Below are 24920 nucleotides of genomic sequence, written 5' to 3'. Positions count from 1 at the left end.
GAAATAGGAGAATCAACATCCACTTGGACAGAAAGGGAAACAATTCAAAATGTAAAACCCAGAATCTCAAGTTTCTATATGCAAGACAGATCTAAGAAAACTATTCCACCAAACATGAGCCATTTCTTATGAGAAAGGAAGACTGACTCGGAATGCTGAGCCAAAAGCCACAAAGAATCACTCCCATGAAACAAAACTGTGTCTGAAACAAAGAATGGCAGATAAATGTGCACTTTAGAAGGGCACAGGGAGTGGCTGCTAAACACTGATACCATAATGGAATGAATTTAGGGAGTTTTTAATTCCTAAAAATGTATAAGGAAAAATGCTATATAAAAAGACCAAAGACATGAATCAGGCAGGCATTTCCAGAATCTGAAATGATGACTAAACTTATAAAAAGATAGTTAATTACATCACTAATGATGAAATTGATGATTAAACATAAAAAGAAACCTAATTTCATCACTAATCAAGGAAATCCAAAATCCAACATCGCATTACAACACCTACCAGATTGGCAAAATTTAAATCAGTCAAGATCAAATATTTTCTAAGACTGCAGTAAAACTCAGCATATCTACTATGGGAAACAGTCTGGCAGTAAAAGCTGAACATGCACAGACCCTGTAAACTAACTCCCGTCCTCGGTTTCCCCAAGCATCCTGAAGAGACTCTTTCACATACAGAAGGAGACACATCCATGTGTTCAGAGCAACACTGTTTATTATAGCAAAAACACTAGGAGCAACCCAAATCTCCACCCGGTGGAGAGCAGATAAAATAGGTACAGAAATTCCATTAAATTGAAGAACTACAATTAAACACAACATTGCATGGATGAAGCTCAGAAATCATGAAAAACAAAAGAACAAGTGACAGAGAAGAAACATACTCTTTAATATCTGCTTAAGTTCAATAGAGAAAAATATTTCAAAAGCAATATATGTAGAGCAGTATGTTTAAGGATAAATGTTTGAAAAGAAAAACAAGGGGATAGCTAATACAGAAATCAGGATCTCCTCAAGAGAAAAGATACAAATGTGGGTAAACAAACATTGGCTTTATAGCTCTTAGATAAATGGCTCACATATAGTTTACACAACCTTGTCTGAAAGTGTTCAAAAATGAAGTCTTAAAAATTAAAAAGAAGCAAAGCTCCCTCTAGTGGATTACATTTGTCTCTGCTTTAAAAATTATAAATTTCTTCCTACTACTATGATCATGGATTCCAAAAGTATAAAGCCCTTTAGAAATGATCTACTACAAACTTCACTAAACAAAGTAATACCAGTAGAAGAACCAATCACAGCTAATCATCCAACAAGGCAACCAATTCTCCTGCTGCAGCCTCTACTGTCAAGTTTTAACTGGAGGGGGGAAGGAGGGGGCAATTAAAAAATAATCCAGGGCCTGCCTGGTGGTACAGGGTAAGCATCAGGGTTATTAAGCTATAGCCAGCCACGCAGCATGAGTTATATCCCAGCCAGAGAGGTACTAACATATGGGAGACCTCTCCTTGTTTCATCTGAAGTTCCCCTTAGTAGTATATTTCAATACATTTCCCCACTCTGTCTCTAGTGGATCCTCTCACCCTCCACACCTCTGGCCTACCCCAGTTCTTGTATGCATAAATAAATAAAAATAATTTTTTTAAAAAATAACCCATAAAGGACTGCTGTTCATTGATAAATTTACTTGAAACAAATTAGAATTTTGTTTCTATAATTAATTATTAACTAATCAATTACTAAAAAAATATTCTAAGGCAGCTAAACAATGAAAACATAGTGTAGAAATCTTAATAAATGTGAATCATAAACAACAAGGTCCCAATGGCATAAAGTCCTTCCCACTGTATATTCTATAGCTGATACTTTATCAGCAGAATTTTGCAGCACTGACAGTGTTGCCAGCTTTCCTCTTTCTTCGCCTTTGTAACCTAAAGTCTTTGCACCAAAAAAAGCCAGTGTGACAGTGACTGCTGCAGGAGGAGCAGGAGACTCTCCAAAGCTGCTATTTCCCAGAGACCTGTGGGCTGTGCAAACCCACAGCAATTTACTCTGTACTCATTCAAAATATTTTTTTCAAGCCAGCAGTAGTGTTTTATCATTTAAATGCTGAAGAGCTGCTGATGATTACATTTCATATCACTGCTTGAAGGTGTTAACAGGAAGATAAGGTGCCTGAGGGTGGGAGAATGAAAGATGAAGCTAGAAGAAGAGTTGCCAAACTAGTCCTTGAACTCCAAGTTCAGAAATCATACTTTTTTCCATATGAGTAACTATTCCATTATGAATAAAGGAATCAAGTGAGTGTTTTTAAGAAAGATAAAGCTCTGATAAGGTCTAAAAGACCCAACCTACTTTAGATAAGCAATAACTACTTGGAAAATAAATTTCATTTTCAACATAAGGAAATATATAAAATATCTACAAATTCTAAATAATGTGCAAAATTTACTAGGAAACTACCACCACATATTACTGCACACAAAAAATACTACTTAAATCTAAATCTAACAAAACTTGTACAGTCTGTATAAAACTACAAAACAGTGCTGCAAGATTAAAGACTAAATAAGCAGAGCTATATAGCATGTTCACAATCTGTTAGACTCAATGAACTTGTTAGACAAGTTTTATGAACTTGTCAAATCACAAACTGATCTACAGATGACTTAATTTCACTCAAAATACTAACAGAGGGCCCTCCCCTGGTGGTGCAGCAAGTTAAAATGCAGCCTTAAGAAGCTAAAGCCACTTCAGCATGAGTTTGATCCCTGACTTGGAGGTGACCCACATGGTGCGGCAGACCTCTCCTGACCCGCCCACTGCTCCCCTCAGCAGTGTACTTCTTCCTGCTCCCCACTTTGTCTCTGGTGAACCCTCTCACCACACCTGCACCTCTGACCTGTACCCCAGTTCTGTATGCATAAATAAATAAATCTTTTTAAAAAATACTAACAGAAATACTTATAGAAATACTAATTCTAAAATCTATAGAGAAAGGTAGAACTAGAAAAGCCCAAACAAGTTTGAAAAACTACTTGATCTCAAAATCTATTAAAAATCTACAGTAATCGTGGCCCTCCCTGGTGGCGCAGTGGGTTAAAGCACAGCATTGAGAAGCCAAAGCCACTTCGGCATGAGTTCGATCCCCGCCTGCCCCGGAGGTGGCCACATGGCGCGGCAGACCTCTCCTGACCCGCCCACTGCTCCCCTCAGCAGTGTACTTCGTCCATCCGCCTGTTCTGCTCCCCACTCTGTCTCTGGTGAAGCCTCTCACCACCCCTCAGCCTCTGGCCTGTACCCTAGTTCTGTATGCACAAATAAATAAATCTTTAAAAAAAAAAAATCTACAGTAATCGAGACAATGTTGTGTCAGAGACAAGATGGAACACACACCAATGGACTAGTATATGAATTAGATCAGAGGACTGATTTGGTTCTGTTTCCTACCTATAATGAGTACATAGGTTCAGGGGTAGATAAACGATAGAAGCATAAGTGGCCCCATTACCATCCCTCCCAGTGTCCCTTGGGACTTGTGTTTCCACCCCTACACCTATGGGGTTAGAGACCCAATCCCCAAAAGAAAAGGAGACATATCAAGGGCACTTGGACTCCTTGTGGCAGGGAGCAGCAGGCACTATCCTGGCAGCAGTGGCAGATTCTGACCAGCAGGAGGGAAGGCTGCTCTTACCCACAGGGCACATCTTGGTACCTCCTGTGTCACTGTAAATGTGAATGGGCATGTGCAAAAACATACATCTGAGAAGTGTGCATTCAGAGGCTCCCAGGAATGAACTTTGGGTCATCAACTATGCCACCCAAAGCCTGCCAAGTTGATGGCTGAGGGTGAGGAAATTTACACTAGACAGTAGAGAAGGGAAAGGATAACGACCAGTTGAGCTGTCAGAATACATCAGGGGTTGTATTCTTCCTAGTAATTTCCATCTCCAGGATTTTACCCCAGACCCAAAAATACATGTACAGAAGCAAATTTGTGCAGTACAAGAAATGGACTGGGCAGCCATGAATGTGGAAAGCATCCATTAAAAGGCCAACAGCCTCCAGCCACTGTATCTCTTGCCCCAGAATGCTTGCAGTACATCAAATGAACACAGCAGGGTACTCTGCCCAGACTAATCCTACCAAGAGGCACCTATGCCCTCTAGCAGGCAACCTCTGCCCAAGCACATTAGCCTAACTAAAGCTTTCTCAGAACTGCATCCTAATTTAGACCCTTCCTATTTAGTTTTCCTTTCCTGCTCTGCTTTTCAGATGTGCATCAGCCTGAAAACTCATCTCAACTCCCATTCCCTCCCTTTTCCAGATACTCCCCTCTCCCCCACATTAAACCACTTGCACATCATTATATTTTCTGTTCAGAGGACCCTGTGATCACCCATGAATTTATAGTCATTTATGTGTGATGACTTCAGGCTTCAATAAATGCCTGCATATTAGGTAGCAAGCATTAAGCAACAGAAAGCAAAGAATTAATGACAGTTCATGCCCTCAAGAAACAGTCTAACAAAGAGTAAGCAGTCGTGACCTATTGCTTGCTTTCAATAAATAGTTTTATGGGAACACAGCCACACCCATTCCATTACATATGGTCTATGGCTGATTGTATTTTACAGTGGGCAGGAGGTGTGATCAAAATCATATGAGCCATAAACATTTACCACTTGCCCTTATTTGCTGCCCCCAATCCAGTGGGACAAGAGATACGGGATTTCCTTGCCTGCTGTACAGGCTCCACAACGCAAAGAGCTAGCCTGGCCCACTATATCTCCAAAAGCTGTTATCTTCGATTTTCACACTAAAATTTGTGAGAGACCTGGTAAACACCTAGTTCCTAGATACCCAGTCTATCCTCAAGAGAAACATCTGCATTCCTACTTGGTAGATGAAGAAATGAATGTTAAGACAGTGCATGCATTTTGCGTAAGACTGCATGGGTAGACTATCTGAGCTGGACTTCAAGCCCAGGCTGCCTCACTCCAAATCCAGTGTTTGTTAGTCCTTCAGTTCCTGAGCTCACATTACACTCAACTGCAGCTCTCTGACATGGAGAAGACTGAATCATTTTAACTCAAGAATAGAGGTGAGTACTTTCTGCTTAACTTCTTCCCAGTAAAATGGGAAGTCCTCACTTATTAACCTTTGAACTTTGCTCTCAATGAATAGTAGGCATTAGGATGGTGTGGGGAACCCAGATAAATGCACATTCTTTCACAGCCTTACCTCTCCCTGGGTCATGACACCCAGTACATTTTTACCTTCTCCAAGTTCACTTATAAGGACTGCCATTGACTTGTCCCACCTTTGCCTGACAAACACTGGTGGTACATCAAAAGCAAAATTTCTGACTTCCTCAAGCTGAGTTGATTTCTCACCCTCCTAAGTACTGAGCTCACATTCTTATAATGGCATTTGTGACAGTTTATCTTGATTTATCTATCATCTTAACTAAGCAGTAATTCTTGGAAATAGAGTCAGACACCCCAAGTGTTTTAGTACCAGGCCTGGCATCTAGCAGGCACTCCTTATTACCTGAGAAAGAAAAAGGAGGGAGGAAGGAAGGCAGAGGCAGTCAATTAACACTGACCCAATAGACAGCAGTTTATTTTGAAGCTCTACAAAGACATTTACTGGCATCTTTTATATCCAAAGAGCACACCCATAAGGTAACCTCAGAATCAGCTGGACTGAAGAGCCCAATAAAGAACTTTCAGTTCCAAAGCCACATGCAAAACCACTACTTATTCTTAGAACACAGCTTCTTGCCTCAGGGACTACCAAATGCCAACCAATGTACTTATCTGCAATACTACCGGTCAGTCTGACCTGTTGCTTAGCTTTCAGGCAGCCCACTATACACGTAAAAATTGCCCAGGCCCAAAAGGTTGCAGAAGTTTTGCTGTTTCCACAGGCATTGCTTATCAGCCTGCATTCTAAGCTGAAAAAATCAATTCTGGCTAATTTAACCAGAATGCACTTTGAAGATATCTGAATAGGTAACAAAAGCAAGAGGATAACTGGAGAACCCAGATCAGAAAGAGAAAAGAAAAAAAAAAACAACTGGCACCAGAAGGCCACACAAGGCATAGCAGATGCCACAAATGACAGTCTAGTGTGAAAACCAGTGGCACCAGGGGCTCTGGATACCTCTACTTCTAAGAACTTCTGTCCCTGATTTGCAGGCCTCCACTGCTATCACAAAAAAATTCTAAGCTATTCAATTTTTCATTCCTGTAAGAAAGCAGAGACCTGCTACCCCAAAACATACCTTTTTATGTTTTTAAGATGATTTTGTTTATTTATGCATACAAGAGCTGAAGTGTAGGCCAGAGGTGGGGGAAGGGAGTGTGTGTGAGAGGATTCACCAGAAACAGAGGGGAACAGGCCAGGTTCTAAGATCCATTGAAATACACTGCTAAGAGTAGCAGCTTGAGAAAATGGAGAGGTGTGCTGCACCATGTGGGTGACCTCCCTGGTCAGGTACTGAATTCATGCTGTAGTGGCTGCTGATAGCTTCATGGAGCTGAGACTTAACCCCTTGTGCCACCGGGGAGGCCCCCAAATATATACTTTTTTGAAAAGAATAATCCATGGGACATGTTCTGAAGGCTAGATGGAACTTGCTTTTGCTATTTACATGTAAACATCTCTTTTCAAGGGCCTCTACCAGAAAGACTTGATTGATCTCCTCCACACTTTTCAGGAAAGGTATCATATAAATCTGTATACCTTTGTCTAAAATGTTTTTCTGATAAATTTCCTGAACTTCCCCTTCATTTCCCTGCTTTAAAATCTATTGTATTACTATCAGTTATTTATTTTCTAAAGCACAGACTTCGTTCCCACACAACACACTAATCTTGGCTGCCTTCTTTTAAAATGAAACCTCTATACCACCAGGTACTTAAACTCCACCGAATTATCCCCCAGACTTCCAGGCCTAAAGCTTACCAAGTCAGCTCAGTCCCCTTCCTCCCCTCCAGGAAAGCTGGTTTATGCATGTCTATGTCTGACTGTGAACCCTAGTACTGCCATCCCTGTCACCTGCAATACTGTCTCCTTTTCATCTGATCTTATCATCAGATCATGCCCCATTCTTAGGCACAGGTTGAAACCCCCCACCGCCCACCATAGGAAGTCTCACAACACACCAGTGCACACCAGCTGGCTCACGAGTTGCAATCCTTGCACAGGTGAGGCAGATCAGATCACAGGATCATTCAGTTTGGTATAGGGTAGGGAAAAGTGGGGAGTGGGTTGGTTCCATCCAGAGTATTGCAGATTCATAGTGTTTAGGGAAATCAGCTAGAGATGAATGACAATAGGAGCCTCTGGGGAAGGAAAGTGGGTGTTGCATAGTTTTTCCCCCACATTCTATTCAGACCAACATATATTCTGGTTCTATTATCACAGTTTGAATTATATAGCTCTATAGTATTTTAGTTTCTGCTTAAGCAAATGATCTTGTCCAAAATTTTTTTGGTCACTTTTGTGTCTTCTCTTTTCCAGATGAATTTTTACTATCCAGAAAGCAAGTGGGACAGGGGTGTGGAAGCAGAGGTGACAAAAAAAAATTCATACTGTCATTGTAAATTTCAAGCAATATTATTTATTTACTTTTTACTTTAATAATTTAAAAAAATGAAAATAAGATTAAAACATATTCAATGTATAAAATTTGTGCTGTCTTTAAACCCTCTACCCAGAAACACTTACTGTTAACATTGTGACTTTTTAGATTTTATGGGGGAATAAAGCATTTTCCATCCTGTTCTCCCCACACACACACACATACACACATCCCCCCTCTTGCCACTCTGTTTCTATTGTTTGTAAGATACTTACCTTTTTCCTATAGTGGACAAACTGATATTTAAACTATAAGAAGCTAACATACGTTTAAAATACAAGTAAAAAAAAAGTTCCAATTCATGTTCAAAGCCTGAACTGTACTTGGGGGAAAGAACTGGAATGAGCAAAGTAAATTTACAAAAGAACTCCTCAGTTATTTGTAAATACAAAAGCACTGGAAAACATTACCTTCTCAAAATAAACAAAATTGAAAAAAAATACACAGTTTAAAAACAAGCACAGAAAAAAGTCTTTAGCAACTAAAAACACTGTCAAACAATAAATATGTCAATTCAAGGATTGATAGTGTGAACCTCTAATTTATCATTTGTTACACTTTCATTTTGGTTAATGATTAAATACTGCCTTAGTTCTTCCAGTTATCCTCTTCATACTGGTATGTTCTATCTCTCAAAGAGACTTCAAAAACAAGGAGCAAAGAATCATGTTATATTTCTTTTTTATCTCTTTTAATGCCTTGGATTGACAGACCTAAGGTAAGTTACTCAATACTTGGAATCATAAAAGCTCATAATTTAAAAAGACCTTAAAAAGCCAGCCTACCTTTATCATTTTATACATTTTATAGAGAAAAAAAAAAAACTTATGTCTAAGAAGGGTAAGAAAGTTATCCAGTTGCTGCAGGGCAAGCAAGGACTTAATGAAACAGATAAAAACAAATGGAAAGACACAATTGTGAGCTTTACGATAAAAACAAAAAATGTCCACTAGAGGGAACCAACAGTCCATTAATTTGAAATAGTTGCAAAAAGTTTTCAAAAAACCACGAGGTATTAAGAGAATTTTTTCCCAGAGTAAAGAAAATAATGAAGAGTCATACCTCAAACAATATAAATTCAGATTTCTTTTGCTAGAGATACAAATAGAGATTTTTCAAATCTCCAGCATTAAAAAAGAAAAGTATTAGATTTAAATAATTTATATGCACAGTTCTATTAATTTAAAACATTTATATAACCAGCACAATCAAAAATAGAACAGTTTCCTTATTCAAAAAAAATGTCTCCTTCTAGCTCTGTCTTAAGTTTTCCCCCTAGCCCCTAATACATTTCATGTGCATATACAATGTTTATCCATTTACCCACTGAAGAACATTGCAGTTGTTTTCAGCTACTGGCAATTAATGACAGCTGCTATAAATATTAACATGCAAGTTCTCTTTTCTCTAGGGCAAATATCCAAAAGCAGGAATGGAGAGAATAGGCTAAGCGTAACTTCAAAAGAACTCCCCAACCCTCCAGAAAAAAAATCCTGTCAAATAATTTTCTGAAGAGTCAACCAATTGAGACTTTTCACCGAATAGAAGACACATTCTCACTAGTTCTTAATATAATCATTATTTATATTTTAGCCATTCTAATAGCTAAGCAGAGTTTTAATAGCATGTCCCTAAAGCTAAGATGCTAAACACTTTTTCAGGTGCTTATTTGCTATCTATATCTTTATATTTAATGAAATTCTATTCAAATCTTCATTTTTTTCATTGAATTGTTTAATTGGATTGCTAAGTTTTTATATGTTCTACATATGTACATACATATACATTAAAGTACTGAGTATACACCATTATAAATAAACAACTGTAAATGCCACATTAAGTTTAACACCGAAAGTCTAATTCTCTCCTTCATCCCTTTCACCTGGTCCCTTTCACCTAATTTATACCCTGTCCTTCTGGTAAGCTCTAAGTCTTTAAGCTTTCCAAGTCTAGAAGTTTACTTTTGCTTTATTTAGTTCATTTATTTGTTTTGTTCTTTCTGTGCCACATATGAGGGAAATTGTTTTTCTGTCTGACTTTTTTCACCAAGCATAAATTGCTCTATGTCCTTTCATGCTGTTGCATATAACAGGATTTCATCTTTGTATGTCTTTAATATCAGTCTATTGTCACATGTATGGTTTGCAAGTATTTGCTCCCATTCTGTAGCTACTCATCTTATCCTCTGTCTTAATAGTATCTTTTTTTATTTTAAGATTTATTTATTGGGCTCTCCCTGGTGGCACAATGGGTTAAAGCTCTCCTAAGCCACTGCAGCATGAGTTCGATCCCCCCATCAGGGAGCTGACCCACATGGCGTGGCAGACATCTGACCTGCCTGCTGTTCGCCTCAGCAGTATATTTCAGTACATCTGCCTGTTCTGCTCCCCACTCTGTCTCTGGTGAATCCTCTCACCCACCACACCTCTTTTTTTTTTTTTAAAGATTTATTTATTTATGCTTACAGAACTGGGGTACAAGCAAGAGGCACAGGGGCAGTGAGAGGATTTACCAGAGATAAAGTGGGGAGTAGAACAGGCAGATCAACAAAGTACACTGCTATGGTAAGCAGCAGAGCGACAGCAGAGATCCACATGCACCATGTGGATCACCTCCAGGGCCAGGGATCGAACTCACACTAAAGTAACTGCAGCCAGCTTGCAGTGCTGAGTCCTAACCCGTTGTGCAGGGAGGGCTCTTAATAGTGACTTTCACAAAGCAAAAGTTTTTAATTTTGATGAAATCCAATTTTATTACTTTTTTTTCTTTTATGAATCATACTCTTGTTATCATGTCTACGAGCTCTTTGATTAACCACAGGTCATAAAGATTCTTTTCATTTTTCTAAAACTTATATGGCTTAAATCTAAGATTCACTTTGAATTAATTCTTGTATAAAGTAGAGACTTAGGTTGAAGTTAATTTTTTTGCCTACATATGGACAGACCATTTCAAGGTCATTTGCTGATAGATAAGTATTTAAACTGATGGGCCTTACCTCTTTTATGAATTTCCTGAAGAAGGCAGATTATGATTTAACATGTGTTACATATGACTGACTACATTACTGGAGTATATAAACTTATAAGAAATATCAAATGTTCTCTGTTATTATTCTGTAGATTTACTCATTCACTCACTAATTTACTTAATAAACAAGCCAACCTCAGGTTGTAGAAATGGAGGCAGTCTGATACCTGACCCTAAATTCCACTCCATTTAACCTAAACTCAGATTCTACCTCTCATTGATTAAAATGATTAAAAACATCAGCCTCATTAAGAAATTTCTTAATCTTTAAAATTAAGAATTTAGCATAATACCACTGCATCTACAAGTGCTGAGTTAAAGGATAATTGTGTGATGTGTGTGGTACTATCATAGGTGTTCTAGAATGTTAGTTCCTTTCTTCCCAACAAAAACTCTAGGCTATTTTTTCTAGCTTGTTTGACAGTGCTCATAAAGTCTTCTTCCCAAAAACTTGATATTTAAAAAAAAACTGATATTTGGAAGCATGTTCCAGAATTTCTCTACTTTAGTGATTCTCTACCTATTTTCAAATCTGACTCCTAATGTCCCTTGTCTTTCACTATAAATTGGCAGTCAGACTATTCAACCATGAACAGCAGCTGGAAACAGAAAAGGAAGGAGAACTGACACCCTCTCTTCTGGGAGCACTGACATGCAGCTGTGAGGATCCTGAGCCCAGTACCTGAAGCTGCATGAGAGCAATGGCTTCGTCCACTCTCAGCAGTTCATTCCCAATTCAAGGCACACTCTCCTCAACTAATGATTTACACGTCTAAATAGATTTCATCCAGATTAATCCAAGAAATTGGCAAACATCACTTGTTAACTTGCAGGACTTCCATTCAAGAAAATGGAAAGCTATTAGTTTTCAGGTGGTAAATAATGGAAGGCAATAACTGTTTCCTTCACGATTCACAAGTATTGTACACAAAATGCTAGTGGGGGTGGGGCAGCAGGGGTGAGGGGGAGTCATTATTGAATGGATAAACCGAGTCTGCCTGTGCACTCCATTTTTTAAAGAGGGGTACACAAGTAAGTCTTCATATTAAGTGAACATGCTCTGGCAGTCGTGCTGGGTAAGGTCAGCTCCCAGAGCCTGCTCATATTTTATTCACTGGAGGATTTTCTTAAAGCCTCCTGGGACTCAAAGGGTGGTAGCCAATTTAATGTCACAGCAGAACAGATTGGTAGTTACTCATCCAGAGAATCTTTGAGAATTTTTCTATAAATCTTGATAGGGTACAAGCAATTAGTAGTTCCCAAGAGAAATAACCACTCAGAGATCCCCAGTGAAGTGTGGTATGTGGAAGAGGGATAGAGCCTCCTCTGCCTGATGCTACTAAGCACTATGGGTTCGTCCTAAGGTCACCCAAGACCCCAATTAAAAACTGAATCAACAAAACCAAAAATAACTGTCAGTTGGAGTGATAACTAATCCTCAAGATGACAAGTATGGTATCTAGAAATTAGAAACTGCTGCTGAAAGCCCATGAGGAGGCTAAACACTAACCATGAGCCAATCTCTGGTCTTAGTCATTATGCTGGTGACCGCCCTCACCCTGTGTGCTGATGCTTTTTCCAGCAACTAGTCCACGAAGGAGCCAAAGGAATGAATCAGTAATTTTGCTTAAAATCAGATGTCCCAGGTGCATGAAATACCCCTACTGAATGTATTGTAAGAGTATTTCCTATTTTTCTATTGGAACTAGAGAAAGCAAATATCAAAAGGTCTACATTCTCCACTTCTCGTCTAAATCCTCTCAGATCCATAGGACTTTGGCAGGCCCTTCTGTAGATAAGTCAACAAGTCTACTTTTCTGGTGTTGTGTCATTAGTTTTTTCCCATCCTCTGTATCTCATAGGTCCTCTCCTCCAGTAATAATCAGCCTACCATGCAGTGGGAAGTAGTAAGACATCCCTTTTCCCTCAGATAATCTGGTAGTTAAGTGTCCACTCATAAAACAGCACTATGAGCAAAAATGCCAGTGCTCCAGGCTCTGTCAGGGTTGATCTAAGACATCAGAGAATTCTAGCACAATTCTTCATACAGGCCCTGGGCTTTCAATCAGACATGCTCTGTCACTAATCCTCTGAATACGCATCTAATCATTGGTCAGAAATTCCCAACCCAGAGCTATTCTTCATCTTTTCAATTTCTCTAGTATTTATTTGCAGCCATTCTCTCAGGTTTGCAAAAGACATGACAATATTTCCTTACTGCAGTCACTGCAACAAAAGACTCCCATGAAATACTCTATGGGATGAAGAAACATTGCAACTGGTCCCCTTGTAACAATATAGTTAAGTTCTCTACTCAACAAATTGTAAGTAAAAGCATCACTCCACAGAATAAGGTAAATGCGCCAACATCAGAAGTGTCAATAGATGTGACCAGACCCACTCATCCTCCCTGTCCTCCTCCTGTTCAAGGTTTACTCAAACTGTTACCTGTACAGCTGACGGTTGTCTTCAAAATCCTCCTGACCCCATCTTCCTTTGATGTCTTCAATAACATGATTTTTCAGGAATTTTTTCAGCAGCTGGACTGTTTGTTTACGAGTCACCTCAGGGCCAAAGTTTTGACTGCGCCTCAATAGTTCATGCAGCCAATCCACAGCTTCGGCCGCTGTGAAGCAGTGATCATAACTTTTGAATCGACAGCGGTGTTTCCGTAAAGGCATCCTAGTGCGAAAAAGCTCAACAGTTTCATTCCACTGGAGGAGAGAAAAAGAGAAATACATTTAACAATTGGCTGACTTTTTTGAAGTTATGTCCAAAATATTTAAGATAAGTAATATAATTTTTCAATTTAAGACTGCCTTAATAACAGTGAAGCTTTGAAATTTCATTTTATTTTACAACCATAACACTGTAAAGAGAAAGCACTTTTAAAACTGCATTTATTCATTCAAAAATATTTATTATGCTATCAAGTTATCCTCTTACGTGAATACTGGATTTCCACATTAATGGAAAACTAGCATCACATACATAATTCACTTCTTAGAGGCCTATGTTTAATATGACTTCCCCCCATTCAACCAATATTTACTGTTTATTACACTAAAGACATTCCTTGGCAAGAGGGGAAAAGATGCACAAGACAGACTGCCTGGTATCCAAAGCATGTTTAAAAATTCACGGAGTATTTTCCTATTTAAACAAAGACAAGACAGCCTTCATCACCCATCCTTAGATGATATAAAATATTCACATATGGTATTTTTCCTATGAAATTACTTCAACATCTCTCTAGCATCACATACTTCCTGCCAGACCTCCTCAAGTCCTGAAACTCATAACTATTCTCTTCTCTGACTCTTCTCACTCAAATATCTCACTTCACAAACTGAACCTTCCTAATGAAATCATCTTTATTTCTCTCAACTATACCTCTGATGTCAGAGTATTCTTTTTATTTTGCCCAATACTGGCTCCTGGTTTTCCCTTTTAACCAGGCATTTTCTTCCAGGTTGAATTTCATACTCTCTTCTACCCACCACCTCTGCAACTATTGTCTCATTTCTATCCTTGACAGCTAACACTCAGCTTCATTAGTAATTCCTGAATATAAGACACCAAGTCCTTACTAAAGGGGCAGACATGAGGTCTGTGCAAGCATGCACCCTGTACAATGAGCAAATGCCTGACCAGTCTTTCACTTTTCCTACTTTCCTTAAACCATCTTCTAACCTCAGACAATTTTAATTCCCTTTTGGTTTTTCAATTATGCCTTCCTCCTAGTAAAACTTAAACACCTTTTTCCATTATACTGATTAATATTCCTGCTTTATTTGAGACCGTTATGAATAATGTTCCAAATTGCCCAGATTTAAAAGCTTTTTCTTTAACTACCAAACATGTCAACATATATAGACCTATGTTTCCCCTTGTATGTGCATAGTTTTACTCTAGTTGATGCTGTTTGCCTGCTTTATTAAGAAATAAGATCAAGCACAATGTAGATACTATCATACAACATGCTTTTGCACTTAATATACCATGGATATCTTTCTCGGTCATCACCAAGTCCATTCCTATGAATGGTTCATAGCTTATTTGACCATTTTTTCAATAATGGGCATTTTTGTTCAATCATGAAGCTGCTTCAATTTGTTGTTTTACAAATAAATCCTTTTTTAAACAAGTACCAATGTTTTTATTTATTTACTTGTTTCTGACAGATTTCTAAAGAATATCCACATGATCCAATCGCTTGTAACAATTCAACCGCTAACAAAGCCTGGACCTAATGCCAATTCAACCCCTAACAAAGGCTGGACCTAATGCCTTGTGCGCTGGCCTCACGAGGTGCTGTCACTTTCCTTTCTGCAAATCTATTCACAAGAAATGATAGCTCCATGTTTTGTTTGCATTCTTCTGTCATCATCTTGAGTCACTTTCATTTCTTCCTCTGAAATAATGTCATTTTTTATTGGGTTTTTTAATCTCTCTTTTTAAACTACTTTAGGAACTATTTAAATCTAACTACATAGTTATTAGTAAAGTTAGTCTATTTTGCTTAGTTGAATATCCCCATACCTAAGGGCTGTGTCTAACATATAGTATTTGTATTTACTATGTATTGAGTGAATAAATACAGAGTATTAATCCTTTTCCAAATATGTTAGAAATATATTTCCCAGACCAATTTATTTGTGATTTCTTTGTTATTAAAGATAATGTTGTTTTAAGGAAACAGATCCTTTTTTCCTTATGACTTCAGGATTTACTCTCTTAAGAAATTCTCCCCACCCTGAAGTAAAATTATCAAAATTTTCTTTTAGAAAGAAGATCTCTAAACTTTATTTTCTTTCAAATGAAGTTAATTATGCCATCCTTTTCTCACTAAATTGATATGTTAAATTACCTTTCTTGATTCTGTGCTTTTCTATCCCACTGAGCATTTTGTATATTCCTGCGCAATACTATATAATTGTTAAAGCATTTAATTAATATTAAGTTTAAATCTAGCCATAACTCTTGGAGGCTGGCCCAACGGAAAACTTAAAGTTTAGATTTATGGAATTTCTTTAAATGAATTAATCATCCTAGGTGTCCATCAAAGACTGCACAGATGAAAACAAGAATTCCTCCCATGTGTTCATAGACATCGTGGTGATGCAATCTACCACATTGTGCACTGAGTAGAGATGAATGTCTATGAGCCAGACTTGCCTACTTTATGTGCTTTGACCAGCAAGATTTGAACAAGAAGTTACAAGCAAAATCCTTTTGGTTATATTGGAACCATGAGATACCATGTGAATTAACCCTCCAGAAACACTTAACCCAGTAAGTCAGAGCCAAGTCAACGGGCCACCTTAAACCATCCAGTCTTAGGCAAGTCACCAGATGGCAGTGCCATATGAGTGATCCCAACAGAAGAACCAGACACCCAGATTACTGGTCCACAAAATCTTGAGGCAGGGGAGGGAAGGGAAAGTTTGTTTTAAGCCAAATGAAACAATGTCATAGACTCCAAGTTCCTGAAATCATATGTGAAACGTCATGTGTATGTTACATGTACACTTTTCTGTAAAGAGGATAGTCTTATCGGATTCTCAAAGTGGTCTCTGAGTCCACCCCAGCCATGATTACTCCCTCCAGAAGCAGGTCTTCTTAGCTCTGGCTTGACACCCCTCCTCTGAGGCCCAGGCCTTATTGTGACTGGCTCTAGAAAGGAAACTATATTGCCTATTTTCCCACTATCTCAGCTCTTCCACATATAAGCCTAGCTGAATGAGTTGGATCTAAGTCTACATCTTTTGTGACCAGAAGTGGTGACTGATCTCAAGAAGTGAGATTCTCTCCTCCCAAATCACCATTAAACTTAGTGGCCTTAAAGCCTGCCACAGACTACCAAGTCATCACCATTTTTTTCCAGTTTGATAGCTCTTTGAAAAAAAGGATCCTGCTCCAGGTCATAAAGAAGTCGGGCACCCCTCAAATCTCTCGGTACCAAAGCTCTTCTCCCCTCCCAGGAGAAAAGGCAGCACCCTGGACCCTAAGGGCCTTCAAAGGCTCTAGCAGAACATCGACTGGGCCCACCCCTCGGTTAGGTGTGGACAGAAACAAAAACACCTGGTGCCGGAAGCGCAGCCTGGGTGCCCCACCCCTGCTCTGGGCACCGTTAGGAAGAACCTCAGTTACCACAGAGGCGCTCGGGCCGCAGACACGCCCAGCCCAGCCAGCCGCGCGGTAGAGCCTCCCAGAAGCGGGGTGGCCCTGCCTCCCTCTCCCCGCAGCAGGCAGCGGGCTCCGGGGACAAAGACGGGGGGGCCCAACTGGCTTTAAATCCAGAAGCGCCTTTTACTTACTGCTGAAAAGCCAGCCCCCCTCGCCCTCCCTCCACCGGACGGGTCAGGCCCTAAGAGCCTGTTTTTGAGCTCTGTCCGAAACTCCACGCCAGGCCCCGCCCGCCCTAACAGGCCGAGACGACCAGTCCGCAGTCGGCCGGCCAGTGGGGACCGCCGGGCCGCTGGCTTCGCCCAGGGACCCTGCACGCTCACTCACCAGCTTGGTGGCGCGGTAGGGTCCCGGCCCCACGATGCGGTGTTCCATGGCACGCACGCTGCGACGGCAGCGGCCCGGCCGGCTCTGACTCCCGGGAGCCGGCGGCGCGGCAGTTTGAATCGCGAGCCTGAGCGCTGCGGCCTCTGATTGGGCGGCGCGGGACACGTGACGGGAGCCGAAGGGCGGGGCCGCCTAGCACGGGCGAGGTCCCAAAGCGCCGGTTAGGTACCCAGGGACCTGCATCATCTCGGGAGACTGCGGCAGCCTGGGAGTGGGGGACCCACACCGTCCCGCCCTAGCCCCTCGCACGCACGCACCAGGGTGGTGTGGCCTAACTGAGCGGGGCTGCCGGTGCCCGACCTTGAGAAGCGGGCAGGACCCACCGAGGCTGCCCGCGGGCTCCGCACTCATCGAAGGATGGGGGGTCAGTGAACAGGTCCGAGGGGGCTGGATAAACAAGCTGCTCGGCGCCCTCCCGAGTGCGTGCTAAACCTCGATGTGATGCTGGGGGAAACGGGCGGTGAAAGGAATCTAGTGGACAGCAGCTGCAAGCGGAGGGACAGTTAGAGCTAGAGAAGAGCATCTTCCAGAGGGGTCTGTGGGGTGTAAGAACCACCAAGAGCTGGAAAAGAGGCCCGATTCAGCTTCCTGTGTTTTCTGTTGGTTGTTTGATTTCGTAGTCTCTCCCTGGAATTTCAGTTCTGCTTAGGATCAGGCTGAAAATTTCAGTCCTTTGCCATGGGGCTATGTGAGTTTTCTCTGCTGAGAATTGTCCTCCAAGGAATTGCTAGTCTGATTTACAATTATTTACAATTATTTACAATTATTTAAAGCCATGTAAGGGCACTATTTTTGGTCATGCAGGATAGGGACTGAAAAGCGAGTCAGACTCCTATCCTCTTCCCATCTTTATGACTTTCCCACCTCTGTTAGTTGGTTTAGGTTTTCAGCTGTGTGTTGAAAAGCCAAACGTCCTGGGATGATAAGTATGTAGGTTTTTTTTTTTTTTTAGATTTATTTATTTGTGCATACAGAACTGGGGTACAGGCCAGAGGTGCAGGGATGGTGAGAGGCTTTGCCAGAGACAGAGTGGGGACAGAACAGGCCAACTGACAAAGTATACTGCTGAGGGGAGCAGCGGGCGGGTCAGGAGAGGTTTGCTGCAGCCATGTGGGTCAGCTCCTGGCGGTGGGAATCAAACTCATGCTGAAGTGGCTTTAGCTTCTTAGTGCTGTGCTTTAACCCACTGCACCACCAGGGAGGGCCTGTAGTAGTTTTTAATAAGAAAAAGCAATAAAGATAATTTTTACTTCCATTAAATGAACCCTGACAGTTTAGAAAACAAAACAAGGATCTTAATGTAAAAGTTTCAACTGAATCTAAAATTGAAGTAGAAAGGAGATCTTAGGGTTTTTCCTGTGGCTTTCCATGCCTGAACAAACCACAATTATCTCTCTCTCCACAGGTAACCCCAGTTGAATAAGTGAAACAGGGACTGCCCCTTTCTCCCACCCCACTCCCACCCCATACAGACACAAACACACACTCCACTTGCGTGACTGGGTTCATTAAAAATTATACAATCTACATTTTCCCTTTCAATGATCCAGGCACAAAAGAAGGACAACTTCTTGCCCTGCCTGGTAGCTATCGGGGTGGGCATGGGGGAAGGAGTGGGGGGTGGTTCACAGTACACACAAATACTAGTTTGTTTTTTTGGACTGAAGGATTCATGACTATTATAATTGAATATTTATTTCTGACTTGTCTGCTAGGCACTTAGAGCTAAATTTGTAACCAATTGCTAACTAGAATACAGTCATTAACTATTTTATTTTTCTAACTCTACTTTCCACTTACCCTCTAATGTTATATAAATGAATCCTAAACTGCCTCAGTTTCTTTTTGGAAAGAAGCACCCATTTCTTATAAGAAATAAATTACAGTCCTTGCATTTGTCAAGCAGCTTTTAAAGCTTTTTCACATTTTCTCAGTTGATCCTCAGAATTATTTGTACATGTAAATAAGAATAACTCCATTTACTCTGAGGAAGCTAAGTTTCAGAATGGTTAAGTGACTTCCTTAGCAGAGAAGTTAAGTGTTCTGCAGTAGAAATTAACAGAATTTTAACATTAAACCTTGAACCTAGATTATTTGCCACCAAAACCTGTGGAGTTAAGTTTTAGTTACTTGATGAGATGGTTGTAACATTCAAGAGTCCAAAAGGATAGTTCTCAAATATAAAGTAGAATTTTGCTTTTGTATTTGAACAAAGACACATTACAGTCAGGTCTCACTGTCTGTAAATAGGAAGGTGCTTAGGGCAGGGGTTGCTTCCTGCAGGGCATGATATTGCCCAGGGAATTTCTAACTTCTGGTGGCAGCAGGTAGATCACAAACAAACACAGGAGCCAGGGAGTCAAAGCCAGTCAGCGGTCAACAGCACTAAGCCAGAATAGGATGAAATGAGACTGTAAAGCAAAAGCAGTTGGGGAAAAGGGAGGGTCTGTGAGCTGGGGTTAGGGTACTGTGTCTGAATGTGTTGGGCTATCTTGAAGGACTAACAAAGGCAACAATGGCTATTGTGCCAGTCTACTGCATTGCTGCCCTTTTTTTCTTTTAGTAACTGAAGTTACTAAAGAAGTTACTAGAGCCAAGTAACTGAAACTGGCTTGAAAATAAAACAAAATCCTATTAAGCTATTTTTAAAGCCCTCACTGATAATTACTTGATATTTTATAGTTTTGTTAGGCTTAAACAGATTTTCTTCCTTTCTTTTTTTTATTGGATTATAATATAGAGAGAGAAAAACACACCTGTTATCTATGTGCGGTTTGTTGATTTCAGCAAATTAAACACATCTTTATAACTGTTTCAGAGAACTATTATTAGAGTGTAACCTCCAGAAAGAGTCCATGTTCCTGTAATCAACCCAAAGGCCCAAAAGTAGATGACTGAGTTAAAAAGATGTGGTACATATACACAATGGAATATTACTCAGTGATCAGAAAAGATAAACACATGCCTTTTGCAGCAACATGGATGGAGCTGGAAAAGATCACACTTAGAGAAATAAGCCAGAAAGAAAAGGAAAAATACCGATGGTTTCACTCATAGCAGGAGTATAAAGGACCGGTGTTGGGAAGGGGTGGGGGGGAATAATAATAAACAACTATATACCAGAGACATTTTACATGGGTGGAGTGGGGAATGGGATCAAAAACGGGGGGTGGGGGAGGGAAGTGCACTGGACTGTGGTGATGGCACACAGGTGATTTGGTGATGGGAAGCCCACAGTGATTACAACTGGGATGGAAAAAGGCACAAAATGATGTAAAAATAAACTATTATATTAAAAAAAAAGATTCCATATTCCCTGTCCCACTGAATGGTGGAGCTGAGGGGGTGGGAGAAACTGAAGGAGACAAGAAGACCTGAAGGAGGCAGGTAGAGCAGAAAGATGTGTAGAAAGTCACATTTTCCTCTCAGTTTGGGAGCTGTACCAGGTATTTGTTCATGAAGGGACTTGAAGGGAGACACATGGAGTCAAGACATGTAGAGATACTTGAAAGAGATATGGGGAGGCTGGCAATGGCAACCTGGAATGTGGCCTGACTTTGATTTTGCTCCTTTTGTCCCAGAGTTGTCTAGTCCCTCCGCTCCTTTCCTATAACCCCTCTCCACAAGGTGCCTTAGACTTGTGACAGGCTTTTGGAACTCAATAACCCCACTTTATGCCATCTCTGTTTGTCTGGACTTTTACCTGGGGATGGTGGCTTTGGGTGTTTTATTGGGAAATGATGATCCTTTCTTCTTGTTCCATGAACACTATCGTTTTCAGTTTCTTTCACATTAAGAAGAGTATGCTTGTCTTTATGTAGTAGATGGCAGAACCCACTTAGGCTGTGCAGGCAGGGTACCTATCTGTTCTATACACAAACAGAATCAGCCCTTGAATCAAAAAGATTTACCAGGACTGAGCAGACACTTTCATATCCCTTCTAGTCTTCTCCCTGACCCCCAGGATAACTGACACAGATCTTTTACTATGTGAGAAAGAATTTACCCCAGACCAAAGAGGGGGAGCCGACTCACAAATTACCAGTTTAGTTCAACTACATTGTAACCCACAAACCAACTTTGATAAATGGAGGAGGAGAGAATGGATTTTTTTTTTTTTTTACTGGCCAAAACATAGCATTTGTTTTCAAGCTTGACTGGATAATGTCTTTGTGGATTTACCCTTTCACTTAAAATTGAAGAGAGACTTTCTAGAAATTCAAACCTGTTTGACTGCATTTTCTTATCTAGCTTTCTCTGAAAAGTCTCTGATTGGATTGTTCTAGGAATTAACCACAAGGTAGTGCTTAATTTCAGCTACAATGAGGAATTAAGAGGGAGAGTGGCTCAGAGCTCACTATGAAGTGGCCCTCAGCCTCTCTGCATACCAGACATCCTGGAGGCTTTTATTTAAAAAACAGATGCCAATGAGAGCCCCAAAGTAAACCACACATACTTGGACAACTGATTTACAACAAAGGAGCCAAAAACATACAATAGAGAAAGGATAGTCTTTAGTAAATGACGCTGGGAAGAATGAACAGCCACATGCAAAAGAAGGAAATTAGACCGCTATCACAACACACTCCTAAAAATTAATTCAAAATGAATTAAAGACATGAATGCAAGACCTGAAATGTATTATCAATAGATAGAAGACATAGACAGTAAGATCCTTGACATCTTTGTGGATTTAGCGCCAATGGACAAGGAAATAAAGCAAAAATAAACTACAACTAAAAAGCATTCTACAGCAAAAGAAACCCTCATCAAAACAAAAATGTAATCTATTGACACTTAGAAGACATTTGCAATTCATATATCTGTCAAGAACTTAGTAAACAAAAATACATTATTCATGTAACTGAACAATTTAAAAAATGAGATTAAAAATAGGTAGAGAATTTGAACATTTGAAAAAGATTCATTTTATTTATGCATACTGAACTGGGGTATAAGCCAGAGGTGCAGGAACAGTAAGGGGATTCACCAGAGACAGAGTGGGGTGCAGAACAGACAGATTGATGAAGTACACTGCTGAGGGGAGTAGCTGGTGAGACAGAAGAGGTCTGCTGTGCCATATGGGCCACCCCCTGGCTGGGGATCAAACTCTTGCTGAAGCAGCTGCTACCAGCCATACATATGCAGTGCTTCAACCCATTGCGGCACCAGGAAGGGCCCTGATCAGACATTTATTCAATGAAGACATATAGATAACCAACAGATCCATGAAAAGTTGTTCATCATCGCTATTATAAGGAAAATGCAAATCAAAGCCAAAAGATCACCTTATACCTGTGAGAAACACTATTATTATCAAAAGATGAGAAAATCAAATGCTGGTAAAGATATGAACCCTCTTTATACTGTTGGTGGGAATGTAATTTGGTATAGCCACTATGGAAAAATGCACTCAAAATATTAAGACTACAAATACCATTTGACTCAGCTAACCCACCTCTGAGTATTAGCTAAAGAATATGAAAGCACTAAGTAAAAAATAAAAGAGCAGCCTTTTTTACATTAGACAAGATGTGAAGAGAAACTAAGTGTCTATTAACAGATGAATAGATAAATGAGATATGATGTATAGGAAATATTAGGTATAAGAAAAGATTAAATCTTGGCAATTGCAACATGAATGGGCCTTAAGGGAATTATGCGAAGTGAAATAAGACAAAGAAAAATACCACATATTTGAAATAAAAGGAAACAAAGCAAATGAACAAACATGAGGGTACAGAGAACCCTGGTACTTACCAGAGAGAAAGGGGTTGGGAGTGAGTAAAACAGGTCAAAGGGGGTCAATTGTATGGGGATGGAGGAAAAGTAGACATTTGGTGGAGTTCATGTAGTGTATACAGATGTTATAGTGGGTACATATGAAACATATAGTGTTATACACAAATGTTAATTTAAAATAAAAAAAAATTTTAAAGATAGCAGGCCTGACTCAGGCATTCTGAAAGTTGCTCTTTTGAGGGGAGGAGGCTCTAGAGCAGTGGCCAGAAAAATGTCTTTCTAATCTGATCCCTCCCAAGGACAAGCTGAGGACTGGACAAGAGATTCTGTAGGACCGGCCAGGAAGTGTCCTAAAGACTAGGCAGTAGGAGCCACTTGCCTGTTCACCATAAGTAGCACCCTAAAGGAATGTTAAGAGACCATGAGGACAGTCATGTCAGGGCTCCAAACCAGGCTAGGAAAAGTACAGACTCCAAAGAAATGGGAACATAGGGGGGTAATGAGGTCAGAGTTTCAAGACAGAGCCTGAGTGACTCCAGAGCCTCAGTGCAAATTGTCATAACTACATCTTGGTTAAAAGCTTCAACAGAGACAAAAACCATCACTCCATGTTCTGAGAAGTCTTGCCTAAAATATTAAACCTGACCATACCTCATTGGTATGCACCAACTCCCAATTTTTAGGACATGCAGAGGATAAAAGAATATGAAGAGTTGCAGTCAGCAAAATCTGGAATGTGGGGGATTCTATAAATAACCAGGTGCGATCACAAGAAACAGGGAAAATAAAGGATGGAGGGAGAACCCGAAAGAGATTTAAGAGTCAAGTCAACTGATCATAGTGATTTATTCTGGTTACAGTTCAACCAATTGTGCAAATAATAAAAATGGATAAACTTAAAAAGTAATTATGAGACAATTAGAAGTTGGAATACTATAGGGATATTTGAAGAATCACAGTTTAAAATTTTAGGTGCAGTAACTGCATTGTAGTATCTTTTTTAAAAAGCACTTAATTTTGGGGTGGGGGCAGAAACAGTGCAGTAGTTTTAGAGTGTTTGCTTGCATCAGTGCCACCTGGACAACTCGTTAAACTCGGATACCAGGCCCAATGCCAGGACTTCTAATTCCATAGAACTTCATTGGGCCTGAACATTTTCATTTCTAACAAGCTGAATGATGGATGCATGATTACTATTTTCTCTACTTTGTTATGTTTGAATTTTTTAAGAGATTTATTTTTATTTATTAATTCATATGAGAACTGGGTATAATCCAGAGATGAAGGGGGTGAGACAATTCATCAAAGACAGATTAGGGAATGAAACAAGAGGATCTACTGAAATACACAGCTGAGGGGAGCAGCAGGTTAGACAGGAGAGGTCTGCTGCGCCATGTGGGTCAGCTCCCTGGCCTGGAATCGAACGTGTATAGTGGCTGCAGCTAGCTTCATAGTGCTTCACTTTAACCCCTGTGCCAATATGCTTGAAAATTTTATTTAAAAAAAAAATTTTTTTTAAGATCAGGGAAGAGAAAGTACAAAAATCATTTGACTATATATATCATCCATTCCCAGTGGAATAAAACAACTTAAAAAAAATAAAGAATAGAGGTGTTTCCTTGACCCATTAATAAAAACATTCTATGAAAACTCTACAACTAACATCATAATGACAAAAGACTAAATTTCTTCTACCTAAGATCAGCAACAAGACAACGATGTCTATTCACACCATTTCTATTCTACATCATACTAAAGGTTCTAGCTAAGACAATGAGGCAAGAAAAAGATATTAAAAGCACTCATAATAGAAACAATTAATAAAACCTTTTATCTGCAGGCAACTCTCATCTATGTCAAGCCCTGAGATGTCTACAAAATAACTACTAGAACTAATGAGATAATCTTGC

At 39.9% G+C, this 24920-nt stretch overlaps 1 protein-coding gene across 1 annotated transcript in view; it reads right to left on the bottom strand.

Moving 5' to 3' along the window:
* DEPDC1B (DEP domain containing 1B) overlaps positions 1-17323 on the bottom strand; it is a 45511-nt gene extending 28188 nt beyond the window's left edge. Inside the window, exons 1-2 of the mRNA XM_004678285.2 lie at positions 17209-17323; positions 13141-13406 (exon numbers count right to left, since the gene is read on the bottom strand). Coding sequence (XP_004678342.1) covers positions 13141-13406; positions 17209-17256 — 314 coding nt within the window. The 5' untranslated portion in view covers positions 17257-17323. The remainder of the gene's footprint in view (positions 1-13140; positions 13407-17208) is intronic.
* Between the last annotated feature and the right edge of the window lie 7597 nt (positions 17324-24920).

Source organism: Condylura cristata, unplaced genomic scaffold (assembly GCF_000260355.1).
Source record: "Condylura cristata isolate star-nosed mole 26May11 unplaced genomic scaffold, ConCri1.0 scaffold00007, whole genome shotgun sequence".
Classification (NCBI taxonomy): Eukaryota; Metazoa; Chordata; class Mammalia; order Eulipotyphla; family Talpidae; genus Condylura; species Condylura cristata.
Note: the sequence above shows the minus strand (reverse complement) of the source record. Positions and strands in the feature narration are given on the sequence as shown.